The sequence below is a fragment of the Peromyscus leucopus genome, chromosome 4 (assembly GCF_004664715.2).
Source record: "Peromyscus leucopus breed LL Stock chromosome 4, UCI_PerLeu_2.1, whole genome shotgun sequence".
Taxonomy (NCBI): Eukaryota; Metazoa; Chordata; class Mammalia; order Rodentia; family Cricetidae; genus Peromyscus; species Peromyscus leucopus.
In genome coordinates, this window is record NC_051066.1 from 60174456 (window position 1) to 60189746 (window position 15291).

General features: G+C 42.3%; 1 protein-coding gene and 1 pseudogene across 2 annotated transcripts in view; one reads left to right on the forward strand and one right to left on the reverse strand.

Moving 5' to 3' along the window:
* The window catches only part of Itgav (integrin subunit alpha V), an 81097-nt gene that overhangs the window by 15241 nt on the left and 50565 nt on the right, over positions 1-15291 (forward strand). For both annotated transcript variants that reach the window (XM_028884443.2, XM_028884444.2), the window contains exons 3-4: positions 7439-7530; positions 11140-11254. In XM_028884443.2, the coding sequence (XP_028740276.1) occupies positions 7439-7530; positions 11140-11254 (207 nt within the window). The remainder of the gene's footprint in view (positions 1-7438; positions 7531-11139; positions 11255-15291) is intronic.
* LOC114703599 lies at positions 3200-4359 on the reverse strand (annotated as a pseudogene).

The following is a 15291-nucleotide window of genomic DNA, read 5'->3' on the forward strand; positions in this document are numbered from 1 at the left end:
TTAAAGTGTTTGTTTTATTCAAGGATTAATGTGGGATGACATTGTTTTAATAACTTATTCTAGCAAACAAAAAAACAACAAATTCTCTAACGACCTAAACCATCTCATTATTCATAAAAGCCATAGTAAAGAATAGGACCCAAATGACTAAAACCACATTTAACTTCTAAATAAAAGTTTACTCTCTTATTTCTTTTTACTATTTCAGCATTTCTGTTTTAAAAAGAGTGGTATAATCTTGTTCTAAAAGATGTTCTTTAAGCATAAAAAGAAGAGACAAAACACTTAGCTTTGGGGTAGCAGTGTATCTTCGTCTTCAGATTCAGCATTATGTTAATTATAGTCCAGTTCTCCAGCAAGCTGAAGGCCAACTGTCTGGCAGTAGTTTGTGAAATACTTGGAAGGAGAAGACCAAGGAAATAAGTGTTAGGTGCTCACAAGGAGGCTGGGACGGTATGCGCTGGCCATTGCTTCTGTCCGTACCATTTCGTCATGAGAGTTTGGTAAGGTGCAAATAACAATTTTGGAAGCTTGAAAAAAAAAAATAGGTGTTTAATTTTCAAGTCTCTAGTGATTTGTGCCATGATTATATTTATTTTATTTATTCTTTTCAAGACAGGGTTTCTGTCTATAACTGCTCTGGCTGTCCTGGAATTAGCTCTGTAGACCAGACTGTCTTCGAACTCACAGAGATCCACCTGCCTCTGCCTCCCGAGTGCGGAGATTAAAGGTGTGCCACTATACCCTATCCTCTGTAGTTTTTGGGATAATACAAGTGAATTGTCAAACGCGTTTTGTAATTGTGGACAGAAATCTTTACAGTCTTGAGGTGAAGTGGTGTTTGAGGTAAAAAACAAAAACAAACAACAAACAAAAAGCATTTCTTCCAGTCCCAGATCCCCTGGTCTGAGTTCTGTTTCCTTTTCAAGTGTAGCTCCTCAGTCCAGCAGTCTGGGCGTTCCGGCATAACGAAAACGGTGACTTCAGGGCTGTGACTCAAAATATTTACTTCCCTCTTGTGTCCCAGATTGGCTGCCAGCTCCGGCCAGGTCCTGAATGAGCTGCTTGTGGGTTTGTTTGGAGAGAAGCCTTTCCTTCTTCCTCCTGCCTGCCCACTCTATTCACACTTCCTTTCTGTGAAGCCTCTGTCTGATGTGGAATCTGGTATTTTAGGACTTGGGCTCTGCAAAGAAAATTCTGATTAGTGAAGACAAACTTCCTTTAGAGCAAGCTTCTTGAATAGATAATGATTTGAAGTTGTGACTGTTGACGCTGGAGGCAGTGAATGCAGTAGATGGCGTGTGTGTGTGTGTGTGTGTGTGTGTGTGTGTGTGTGTGTGTGTGTGTTCATGATGATTGACTTAACTTTAGGTGTCAATATAGACCAATGCATCATATCAGCTGTGTTTAGTGATGCAACTGAAAAGTTTTTAAAGATTTATTTATTTTTACTTTATGTGTATGAGTGTTTTGTCTGCATGTATGTCTGTGCACCATATGTGCAGTGCCTGTGGAGGTCAGAAGAGGGCGTTGGGTCCCCTAGAACTGGAGATACTGATGGTTGTGGCCCACTGTGTGGGGGCTAGGAATCATTGGGATCCTCTGGAAGAGCAGCCAGAGTTTTAAACCTCTGCACCATCTCTCCAGCCGCAAGACTAAAAAAATTTAATCACATGGCTGCTGATTCCGAACAGTTCTCGGTTTCAGAGAATCTCCAAGGTCATTTTTGAAAATGAGTGCCCCTCCATGAAGTACCACTTCCCCTAAGGCAGTGGTTCTCAACTTGTGGGTCATGACCCCGTGGACAGTTCATACCAGTAGCAAAATTACAGTTATGAAGTAGCAACAAAAATAATTTTGTTTTGGGGGTAGTCACCCCAACATGAGGGAGGAACTGTATTAAAGGGTCGAAGCATTAGGAAGGCTGAGAACCACTACACTAAGGAAACTGGCCTTCTACTATTTAATTTTTTTTTAAATTTAGTTTTTAAAGATAGGGGTTGTCTTAGGGTTTCTATTGCTGTGAAGAAGACACCATGACCGTAGTAGCTCTTATAAAGGGAAACATTTAGCAGAAAATTTAAAAACTAATTTAAGGCAGGCTTGGTGATACAAACCTTAAACATTTAGTTGAGGTGACTGCTTACAGTTGCAGAGGTTTAGTCCATCGTCATCGTGGTGGGAAGCATGGCAGCGTGCAGGCCACGTGTTGCTAGCTGCGTCTTGATCAGAAGGCAACAGGAAGTGGTCTGAGACACTGGGTGGTATCTTAAGCACATATGAGACCTCAGCCCAACTCCACAGTGGCACCCTTCCTCCAACACCACCCCTACACCCGTAAGGCCACATCTCCCATTAGTGCCCCTCCCTTTGAAGGCCATTTTCTTTCAACCCACCACAGGGGTCTACTTGCTATGTAGGCTGAACAGGCAGGCTTCGAACTCATAATTTATCTGCCTCAGTGTCCTGGGTGCTGTGATTACAGGCTTGCATCACCATGCCTGCCTTAAATTAGTTTTTGAATTTTCTTCTTTCATCAAAAAACGCCATGTTTCATGTCTGATGCTTTAAAAAACAAACAAACAAACAAACAAAAACCCTGATTGTTGATTTGTTCTCACTAAGTGGTAAATAGTTTTTCATATGGAAAAGAACTATGGATTTTATACTTGTTGACAAGTATAAAAACCAGATATATAAAATTTGCATGTATTTTCTGTGACTTTTTCTAGTTTTAATTAATCTCATATCCAGAGACGGGTTCCTGAGAGTCATTATGACAGATATTTCCTTCCTTCCTTCCTTCTTTCCTTCCTTCCTTCCTTCCTTCCTTCCTTCCTTCCTTCCTTCCTTCCTCCTTCCTTCCTTCCCTCCTTCCTTCCCTCCCTCCCTTCCCCTCTCCTCCTCTTCCCTTCTCCTTCTCCTTCTAACAATCCTATAATATATATTAAACATCACAACAGGAACACAAATGCTTTTGGGATGCACTGATGAGCTATTCCATCAGGATCTTGTGCATGACAGTGGGTACCTCCCACCCTCACAGTGAGCTGCATGGAGGCATCTGTATCATAGGAATCAAACAGGAGAACCCTGAAAGCAAGCAAGCAAATGGAAGGAAGCTCTGCAGAGGCAAAAGGCCATAGGAGGAAGGTTGCCTCATGTGGTTCTAAGAAAGTCTCCCTTTTCATTGTATGATTCAATTGTAAAAAGGAAGTGAGTTCTGAGAAAAATATTTGAAGTATTCTAGTAGGGGGAAAAGGTGGTTCTTCACCAGGGGGTCCAGCTTGGCTCTGGTACTGATTTGGGATTGCAGGGCCTGTCCCTCCTCTGGTGTCAGGGCTGAATGCTTTCTCTTCACCCCCGGGGGTATAGCCGCACCAGCACAGCATTCTGAAAAACTGCTGCAGACACCCTGGAGGTCACAACCTCAATCTCAAGGAAGCAGGCTGTTGTGGCTTGGTCATCCTCCTCAGTCAGCGGCAGATTCCCGCAAACATCCAGAAGGGCTGCAGACTCCGTGGGTGTGGTCGTGCGTACTGCAGGACCCTTACCAACTAGGGCAGTGGTCACGAAAGTAGAGGTGGGGTTGCGGTTGCGTCGAGCCATACTCAAGGTTACAGGAGCCCCATCCCTACACACCTCTCCTCACGATGTTTGTGACAGCTTCTAACTCCTTCAGTCTTCCCCTTTCAAAACCAGATCCACTTTCCCCAAATCCCCAACTCTTCAGCTCTTTCTCAATGTCCTCTAAAAGGGTCAGCACCCACGCTGGCTCTCTTCCACCCAGGCCCTGCTGTGTACATCTCCACAGGGCTTGCCCCATCCAGGTCACAGAAAGCCTTCAGCCGGTGGCGGTGGCGCTGCTTCCTCTGCCCTTGCAGCAGCCCGCTTCGAGAGAAAGGCAGACAGAGAAAGCAAACCCCGCAGGCCGCGGCATGGATTCACTCTGAGGTCCCAGGGCCCACCAGGATACCCCCACACTCGAAACAGTAGCATCTGTTCTAGTCGGCTGTCACAGATGAACAAGATGTCCACGAGCAGCAGATGGAGTGGTAGCTCGGGCTCCCGTCCTCATCGAAAAGGAAGAGGGTCTCTAGGAGCTTGTCCTTACGTGGGGCACACATTCTTCCCTCAAACAAGGGGTGCTGCATATGCACCTGGAGACTTCCACAACGGGACGATGTCTTCCATGTTCCATGCGTTCACGGTGACTCATTGCTTGATGATCTCTCTGCCTGGTGGGGGTGAGGCAGTGGACAGCAGCTGCCTGGAGTCTACCAGTACCACATCCACGTTGTGTTGGCCGTCACGCTCAGGAAGGGTTTGGGCCACTGCACTTCGAGGTGGTCGGCAGGGTCAGGGCTAGAGCCACCTGGAGTTTTCAGGTTCCAGGTTCCAAGGGAGAGGGCGTTGGAGCAAGAGGAAGGTGCCTCCCAGGAACCCACTGAGGTTGTCTACTAGAAGGATCTGTGTCCCAGGGATGGCGGGTGGCTGGAGACTTTGAAAGGCATAGGAGAAAGTATTTTCTATTCCACTTTATTTTGATCTTATTTCTATACTCTTCAAAGATTTATTTTTCAGTTATATGTAATTTTGAATGTCTGGGCCATGTGTATGCAGGTGCCCTCAGAGGTCATTGGATGCTCTGAGGCTGTGAGCTGAACTTGGGACCTTTGAACCATTTCTCCATCTGTCTGTACTTCGTTTGTTTGCGGGGAAGGAGGCTCAAGACAGGGTTTCTCTGTGCAGCCCTGGCTGTCCTGGAACGCTGTAGCCCAGGCTGGCCTCAAACCTCAGAGATCTGCCTGCCTCTGCCTCTAGAGTGCTGGGATTAAAGGTGTATACCACCACCACCACCGGGCTGTTGCTTTCTTTTTGATTTTTTTACTTTTATTTCATTTGCATTGGCGTTTTGCCTGCATATATGTCTGTATGAGAGTGTTGGGTCCCCTGGAACTGGGGTTACAGACAGTTGTGAGTTGCCATGTGGGTGCTGGGAATTGAACTCGGGTCCTCTGGAAGAGCAGTTAAGTTCAATGCTCTTAACCACTAAGCCACCTCTCCAGCCCCTGTTGCTTTGTTTTTTAAAGAGAGAGTTAGACCATGGTGACCGTAACGAGTCTTGCTTCTTGACAATACACGGCAGCAGTTCATGCTACTGTACGCAAACTTAGAGCAAAGTACATTTGTGGAGAAAACATTTAAAATAGTTTTGGAAAGCGGAATAATTAAATAATATTTTACAAAGAGGAAACATCTTCCAAAAGACCAGGACTAAAGTAATTGAAGAAAAATGACTTAGCACGGAGGGTGCTTGGATGATCCCTGGGAGGCCATTCTCAGCACAGCAGAAAGACCCTTGACAACTGTGTTCCTGGCTTTTCCTCCCCTAGTCGTAGACAACCCTTAGTTCTCTTATAAGTCCAGGATTACCTACTCTTCCATTTCTTTGCACAAAACTTTCTCTTGGACTAGAACAGTGATTCTCAACTTTCCTAATGCTGTGACCCTTTAATACAGTTCCTTATATTGTGGTGACCCCTAACTATAAAATTATTTCATTGCTACTTCATAACTGTAATCTTACTACTGTTATGAATCATAATGTAAATATCTGATATGTGAGCCAAGGGGTTGTGACTCAGATTTAGAACTGCTGGTTTAGAAAGTATTCCTTTCTTGGTACTGTACAACTGTATTCAAAGGTTCTCATGATTGTATTGTATTAGACATGTGTTTCCAGAAGAAACTCTGGCATCATGCATTAGGTCATGAATGAATATCATCTGGATTTTTAGGTAGCATCAGAATTTCAAGTGGAAGGAATGAAGTTTTCCAGGCAAGTGAGCCTTGAATACAAAGGCTGTGTGTAGAAATGAGACTGCCTAGTTCCATGGACTGAAGACAGCAGGAAGGGAAGACTTACATATCATAACAGGCATATCTTGGGGCTTTGGTACAAGTATATCCATTAGGATAATACTCAGTAGTATGCCATGCTCTCAGAGGTTTTATCACCCTACTTTAGCCATGGACCTGTGTCCTAGACCCCAGTGATAGGCTTTGTTGAGATTCTTAAGTGTAGTGAAAGAACACATACATGTGACTTGAGGGTATATGGAAGTTTCATAAATAAGACTGAAATAGCCCCACACCGGAAACAGTAAGAGATACAAAGGAGTCATTAAACTATTATATGGTTATGGTACGGGATATTACACAATACCGAAGATAATGCCAGAGATTTACCATCACTGATTATTTGGAGGGGAAAAGGTACATATGTATTTTAGTAATAATTTTAGTGTGTCTTAGATATTTTGCTTGAAGTACCTGTTTATGGCTGAAGATTTATGCCTTATGTTCATGAAAGCATTTTTTAGGATAGAAGCCAAAAGTATTAGCAGAGGTTGTTTCTTTGTGGCATTTAGACCCATCTTTACATACAACTTTATTTGTGTGTGTGTGTGTGTGTGTGTGTGTGTGTGTGTGTGTACATACATGTGAAGTCATGGGCCACTTATTTACTCTGTCTTTTACTACCTTGTGCCATTTATAAGAGTTGCACGTGATTTGATATTCATACACATCTTTATGCTATGGCAGGATTACCTGGGAACATAACAGGTGGTCACAGTGTTTGTTAGCGTTATCTAGCAATTTAACTACTTGAACTGAAAAACCTGGTTTACAATCACTTCTCCACATCTGCGATATGATAAGTGATCGTGTTAATAGCAAACTTGAGACATTTACAAGTCATTATGCAATTTTCTTTCTTTTTAAAGATTTAATTTCAAATTTATATGTATGGTTGTTTTGCCTACATGTATGTATGTGCACAATGTGCATGCAGGGTTTGTGGACACCAAAAGAGGGTGTTCTGGGACTGGAGTTCCCGATGGTTGTGGGCTGCTAAGTGGGTCCTGGGAACAGAGATTCCAATACTCTGTAAGAGCAGCAAGGACTTTTAACCACTGAGCCATCTCTCCAGCTCCTCACATTTTTATGACTAGCTAACATTCCTAAGCTCTGTAAAAAACAAGAGATGACTGCAATGTAGTCAAAGTGTTTGGCTAATCAAAGATACACTATTCTTTTTTCTTTTTTTTTTTTTTTCTTTCTTTTTTTTTTTTTTTTTTTTTTTTTTTTTTTTTTGAGACAAGGTCTCACTATGTAGCTCTGGCTGTCCTAGAACTCACTGTGTAGACCAGGAAGACTTTGAACTCAGAGATCCACCTGCCTCTGCTTCTCTGCCTCCTGAGTGACTAAGGGCATGTCCTCCTCCCGACACACACACACACACACACACACACACACACACACACACAAACACACAAAGGTATACTATTCTAAATCTGGCTGGATAGAAATGAATTTTCTTGTACTAAGAACAGTCTATTTTGTTTCTGACCACTCACAACATTTTTTCCAGGTAATCGAGATTTTGCCAAAGATGACCCATTGGAGTTCAAGTCCCACCAGTGGTTGGGAGCTTCTGTGAGATCAAAACAGGATAAAATCTTGGTAAGTCTTTAGGAATTACCTCAGGTGAGTGGGGCCAGTTTATGTGGCACAGGAAGTTTTGTAAGTTCAAGTTGGTCTGGCCAAGGGCACAAGGTATCATGAAAGACCAGCTCTGATCCAAGGCTGACCATGTGAGCATGCTATCACTCTTGCTCTCCTGAGACGAGGCTCCTGCTTCTTCTGCGCTCTGATCTACACTGTTCATTTCTTCCCGCTCCATGGTAGTTCCTACCAGTTTATTTCTGTCCATCACATTTAGGAGTAGAATGCTTTCAGCTGATCAAATGCTTTCATATTTCTTCTTTAAAAACTGCAAAAACAAACAAAAACCCAATAAACAAAACAAACAAACAAACAAACAAACAAATAAAAAACTGCAAACAACCTGCTAGTCTTCCGTTCTGCTACGGCCCTGTTCCTCTGCCCAAACAGTTGTTTAAAATGTCTTTGAACATGAACCGCCTCCACTTCTAATGTTATCCTCCCAGTAATCTGAGCCAGGCATGAGAAGGCCAAACCAAGGTCACTCAGACTTCAAGATTATTAAAATGTTACTGCTCCCTCATTTTCAAAGAGATGTTTGTTACCGTAATGTGTTATTTTCTGCATGGGTACTTAATTCTTATCTTCTTACCCCTCAGCACCATTGAACAAAGTCAGTCCTGTTCTCTCACACACCTTTTTAAAAAAATACTAAGACGATTTTATTTTGTGGGTGTGGGTGTTTTGCCTGCTTGTATGTCTCTTTACTGCATGCATGCATTGCCAACAGAGGCCAGAACAAGATGTCAGATCCCCGTTACTGGAGCTGCAGACAGTTGTTAGCTGTCGTGTGGGTGCTGGGGACCTAACCTGGGTCGTCTCGAGGAGCAACCAGTGCTCCTGACTCATGAGACGTCTCTGAGCCGTTTCTGTACTCTCTCTCCTCCCCACACACGTTTTGGCCCCCCGCTGCCCGCTTTGAGACATGATCTCACTCTGTAGCAGGGCTGTCTTTGAACTCACAGTCTTCCAGCCTTTACCTTCCACGTTCTGAGATTACAAGCACATGTCTCCATGCCAGGCTTAGTCTTATGACTATTTTGTAGTTTATGTGACACCACATGTTCATGTTTTATTCCTCAGTATCTTGCTCACTTTTTTTTTTTTTTTTTTTGAGACAGGGTTTCCTCTGTGTAGTTTTGGTGCCTGTCCCAGGTCTTGCTCTGTAGACCAGGCTGGCCTTGAACTCACAGAGATCCGCCTGGCTCTGCCTCCCGAGTGCTGGGATTAAAGGCATGCGCCATCACCGCCCGGCCTTGCCTACTTTTTTGATGTCTCGGTAATGGTTCTTCTTCAGTTCCTAAATGTTGGGGTGTCCTTGAGCACTGCTAAAGGCTCCATTGTTTTCTCTAGCTAAACCATTTACCCAGAGGCTCCTTTCTTGTTCCATGTCTGTGAATACAAACTGTACAACATAATCTCCAAGTCGATGTCTCTAGCTATTAGTTGGTCCTAAATCTTTAAAGGCATTTTCCTAAATTATCTATCTGCCATTCTTAGTTGTCTGTTTAGTAGACCACTCTGAATGAATGTGGTCAAAGTGGGATTCTTGTTATCCTCTATCAAAGAGCGTGAACAAATAAGCAGAAGTAACTTTTCCTGGATGACTTCTCTGATGTATTGAGAGGTATGGCTTCCTACTCTAACTACCCATGATCCCTGTCAAAATATATCCACCTCCAAAAGATCTATTGATAGCTCTCCATCTTCGTCATCTGCCCTGCAGTGGACCGTCACCATTGCTCATCCAGGCCAGTGCAAATGCTCTTCTCATCAGTCAGCTTCCTCATGCCCCAACCTCAACCTGTTCTTTGTAGCAAGACTTAAGGGGATCAGCATTTCACCCTTTTGATTAAAACAGTAGAGTGGCTTTCTATCTCTGAAGTTGATCAAACTGGCATATATGTGCTATTACAATCAGGTTTGCTGTAATGGGGGTTTCTATTACTGTGATAAAATGCCATGACCATGAGCAACTGGAGGAGAAGGTTTATTTCAGTTTATAGTTCCACTTTATAGTCCATTATCCAAGGAAGTCAGGGTAGGAACTAGAGGCAGAAGCCATAGAGGGGTGCTGCTTACTGGCTTGCTCCTCAGGGCAAGATCACCAGCCCAGGGCTGGCCCCCACCCTGATCTGTGTCCTCCCACATCAATCTTTAATCAAGAAGATGTTCCACATGCTAATTTGATGAGGGCATTTTTTTTTTCCTCTGTTGAGGTTCCCTCTTCCAAAATGACTCTAGTGTTTGTCAAGTTGGCGTAAAAACCAGTCAGCACAAGGTTATAGACTGTCTTTCTGCGTTACCTCAATCCATCTTAAATATGTCAATGACACGTGTTTTTCAGCTTATTTCTTCCACATAAATCGTATGTAGTTTCTTCCATTTCAACCAGTACCTAGAGTTTATGTTCCTTCCACCTGGAGGGTGTTTTGTCGATTCTTATTCAGTCATCTCCTTTCATTCAGTGTTCACTTTTAATTTCATTTTCTCAGAGAGTCCTCTTTAATTATTTCATTTTTACTTACCATTTTTTAAATGTGATGATGGGGTGTTAGGGGAAATCTGTTATAGAGTTGAGGTTTCAGTAGGACATGAGAAGGCATGTCAAGTGTCAGCACTTAGAGCTGAAGGCTAGTGGGAGGGAGAAGGTGTGTGAGGGAGAAAGATGTATAAAGCAAAAGCAAGCTCAACACGCTGCTTATCCACTCTGCAGAGTCCAGGACAGACATGCAGAGAATGGCTCTTGTCTTTGAATTCCACCAGAGTGGATGTGAAATAGTCCAAGGTCAGAGTTTCTCTTAAAAAGTTAGTATAGAAGTATGCTGAGCTTTCTTTTAGCAGCTTAAAATGTTAAACTTTTGGAAGTTTTGTATGCCATTAAAACATTCATTATTCTACCACTTCTATGAAATATTGAAATTGGACCTTTGGGAAGTTTATTTGGAAAGTACATAGAAGAAGCAGGGCAGGGTATTTTTTTTTTGTTTATTATTCTTATTACTTGCTGTATAACTTAGGGGTATCTCCTGCAAGCACAAGGATGTGATGTAGTTCAGAAGTTGACTCAACCTGTGACCTTAAAGTCCAACACACAGCACCCAGAAACAGTGCTACTTGAAACAAGAGCTTTGCTGACTTTTGAAAACACAAAAATGTAGACTCCAAGTATAGTCTTCCAAAAATCTATTCCTGATCTTACCTGAGAGGCTTAGAAAGGACAACAGAATCTGAAAAAGACCTTTCTTGTACATTAAAGATTTTTGCAAGACAGGGTTTCTCTGTGTAGCCCTGGCTGTCCTGGGACTCACCTTATAGACCAGGCTGGCCTCGAACTCACAGAGATCAACCTGCCTGTGACTCCTAAGTGGTGGGATTAAAGGTGTGTGCCACCACTATGCAGAGAAAAAGACACTTCTTTAAAATCTTTATTCACTCTTGTGAGAAAGCAGAGGGTAGTTCTGAATTTCTCAATGCTTGGACTCTTGCATTCTGAGTTAGCATAGATATATGAATTATTAACTTTTCAGAGGATTCCTGTATCATGGACCACACCTTTGTTTTTAGGCTTGTGCTCCATTGTACCACTGGAGGACCGAGATGAAACAGGAGAGAGAGCCTGTTGGAACTTGCTTTCTTCAGGATGGAACCAAGACTGTTGAGTATGCACCATGCAGGTCAAGTATGTATGAGAAGCTGCACCTGCTTTCAACAAGAGACCGCAGGAGCCTAGTTTTTGTGTGAGATGCATTGTGTGTGTGTGACTGTGTGACAAAATATGTAGACATTGTGAGATTTACAGAGCAAATGAAAAATATTCTGCTCATACAAAGACATTAGAAATATGAATTAATCATGCTTCTAAGAACTCAGTTTGGCCATCTTTGGTTTCTGATAATTATTATCTGATTTTGGAAGTCTGTTATTTCCAGTTCAGTGGAAAGATACTCATGGGAGCTTTTCTCAAGGAGAAATGGGCATCACAATTAAAGATTGTGAGTCACTAGATCAGGCCTGGAATCTACTTTTTTCTGTTTTTGTTTTTTTTGGTTTTTCGAGACAGTATTTCTCTGTGTAGTTTTGGTTCTGTAGACCAGGCTGGCCTCAAACTTACAGAGATCCGCCTGGCTCTGCCTCCTGAGTGCTGGGATTAAAGGCATGAGTCCCCGCCACCCGGCTGGAATCTACATTTTTAACAAGCTCTATAAGGTAGTTTTGTTGGGCCCTAAAGTTTGAGAACCATGGTTGTAGAAGAATAATGATGCTAAAAGTAAATTTTAAAAAGATGACTTCCTGAGCCAGTTTGCAAAGGAGGGTGAAGATAGAGTTTAGGTGTCTTCAGTCTAAATTTGCCAGGCTTTACTTTCATTGGAATTTTAACTAACAGTGAAAAGCCCACATGTCTATTGGTTATCCCAGCAACCTCAGGTTTTTCCCTAATGTTGGTTGAAATTCCAAAGAAAGTAATGTCCAGGTGATTTCAAGCACGTATCATTTTGGTTACACCTTTTCTCTGCATATCTTTCTTCCACATGAGATCCCAGACCCTTTGCAAACCTACTTTTTGTTGGATTGACCATGACTTTACATCCTCTTTATACCAAAGACATAAAAATAAATTGTTGAAAATGCAGTCTTGCCTGGTCTATAGGGCAAATTCTGCAAGATGTTCCATCTACACCTAAGACCATAGGCAGTACTGAATCCTATGTGCTACTAAATTTCTTTTCATGGAGTGTTTATTTAGGGCAATTTCCCAAGTAGTAACTTCAGAACATGATTAATAGTGAGTAACTGAAACAGTGAGCAGCCAAATTGTGCTAGTAAAGGAGACTCCATGTATTGTTTCCACCTGGTACAGAATTAATTAGCAAAGTCCCAACACCTAAGCCTCTTCCTTCGAGGCTCATCCTTTCCTTGTTGGGTGACATTATAACAGTAGGTCAAAGGAATGGCACAGGCTTCTGGCTTCTACGTATTTGGATCTCCAGGGAATTGCAACTTTTTTAATTAAACAATTATTAATTAACCCCTTGATCATCCTACCTATTGTAAGTGGGAAGTACACATCAAAAGATTGATACCCATGTAGAGAGCAAGCCCTGCATGGGTGAAGACAGAGCTTCATCCTCAGGGTTTGATGTCATCTGTCTCATTACATTTGCGGTGGTGTGTAGGTCATGGTACCATCATTTTTGGTTGTAAAAATGTAAGGACTACTTTTGTGTTTCTAATGTCCATATTGTAAAGACACTCTCATTTTGAAAAATATAACTCCATAGCTACGTGGAGGGAGCTAATTATTATGTGTCAGTAAAACTGATGTAGAACACATATGCACATACATGCATATTTCCCCCTATAGACTAGTGCATGTGCTTGTGGCGCACATCACACACACACACACACACACACCACACAGGCACACCAGTGATCTTTGTTCTCATTTGAGAAATGCAGAAACTGAGACTCAAGACAGGTGAAGCATTTCCCCCCACCTAAATTCCCTGGTACTGAATGGCCAAATAAGAATTTAAACTCAGGTGGTCATTTTTTTCTTTTTGGTGCTAGGTGTTGTGTCCAGGGCTTCATGTATATCAAGCACTTTCACCCCTGAACTATGCCCTCTGACCTGTAGGTCTATTGTATTCCAAAGATCCCTTCCTTGCATTATTAAGCAGAGAATATGCTTTCCATTCCAACCACTTCTGGAAAGCATTCTAGTGATGAGTCCTGTGTATCTGTTTCTTAAGGCTTCCATTTATTTGCTTCAGACATAAAAATTATGAAGTAATGAAGCCTTATTTTCTAAGATAATTAACATTCTAACTATAGTGGTCTATAATTTGTGAACTTGCTTTTAAAAATACTATTTTGTGGAACTAGGCAGTGGTGGCACATGCGTTTAATTCCAGCACTCAGGAGGCAGAGGCAGGTGGATCTCTGTGAGTTTGAGGCCAGTCTGGTCTACAGAGAAGTACCAGGACAGGTAGGGCTACACAGAGAAACCCCGTCTTGAAAATCAAAACAAAAAAATTAAAAAAAAACAAAACAAAAAAACCCTTTATGCCCCCCCCCCCATTTCCTGAAATATTTAACTGCCTGGCTCTTTTCAGAAGATGTTCATGGAAACTCTGATATAACTAAAACATCTCAAGAAAAAGCATCATAAAACATATAAGCGGAGGAAATGCCTTTCTTTAGCAAACCAGGAGTACATGCTGCTTGGTCAAACCTTTGAAATATGAGACGCCTAATTAAGAGGGGGCCACTTATCCAGAGGGGACACTCAGGAGGAGGGAGAGTTTGAAACTCTGGGTCACAGCCTCAGAGTCTACAGAGGCTACCCTGTAACACTGGGTAATTCCCTTAAGCATACTGAGCCCTCACTTCATTACTGGTAGAACACTGGCCCTGGCCAAGCGTTTTAGAGGAACTCTTTGATAGTTTGTGTTTTATGCATGCTTCAGTAAACTGGACAGTCCAGAGCAGGAGGATTCCAGTTTTTCGAGGCTGCATGCTCACCTTTTTGTATCTTTGCTTGTATTGGCTGTGTTGGTTTTTGTATGCGTGTGCTGGTGTTTGTTTCTGGGTTTTTTTTTTTTTGTTGTTGTTTGTTTGTTTGTTTGTTTGGTTGGTTTGGTTGGTTGGCTAGCTGATTCATTGATTTTGTTTTTCACATGACCTATGTGTACAGCCTGGATAAAGCGCTTCACTGCTTGTTTTCCAATTACTTCTTTATTGCTTGTGATTACTTTTGGCTTTCAATGACAGTATCCACGACCATAGTTGGCCTTAAGCAGTAGCCAGATGTCCATCTGTTGAAAAACTGCCTGAGTCACATGGTGTGAACACTTATGTTCCCACTGAGTCCTTTGTCCCTGATCTCTAATTTTGATAACCATATTTGGATACTTTTCTCAGTTAAGTTTTGTAGTTTTTTTTTCTTCTACTTTTTCCTTATCCAGATAATAATGGTCTGGTTGCTGAGAGAGGTAGCCCAGCCAGGTAGTATTCAGGAACATAGTCGTAGTTAGCTGGTTGACCATTATCAAGATAGTTAATTTCCCCAAGCATTAGTCTCCCCTCTGTACAAACGGTGACTAATAATCACATCTCCCCAGAGATTGTTGTAAAACCTGAAAAGAAAATGCAATGTGAATAGCTTCCAGTAAGTGCCTAATGCAGACCAGTTGAACGCATTGTCCTAATCACCAGTAGTCATATTATTTCCAGGCCTGACCAGTGGGAGAAGTGTTGGAGAAGTGCTGGTCATCTGTGGAGATAAACACTGAGCCCTTCACTGAACTAAGTTGTATTCAGCACAAAAGTTTAAGTTGTCAGACACACCCAGCTTAGTATGTGCTGGTTAAGGAAATTTTAAGGAAGTTGTGTATTTCAGCTGGATGTCCCAGGAAACCAGCCAAAGCAGACAGTGTCATAGAACTAAAAAAGGCAAGTCTTCGTAGATAATTGAGGATTGTTCCCTGATGCAGCTTGACTGGAGGAAATGCAGGGCTGCCTTGAGGTAGAGGCACAATTCCTTGGTATGATTCACCAGACGCTGGAAAGCCCAGTCTACATTTTCCTGGTCCCTCTTGGTTAGAAAAATTTACATTAGAGTAGTGTTACACTCTTGTGACTGTTTTCTTAAAGCAGAAACTATTTTATTGTGTAATCTTGGGGCAATTCCCAGATTTTAAAAATGGGTTCAAAAGT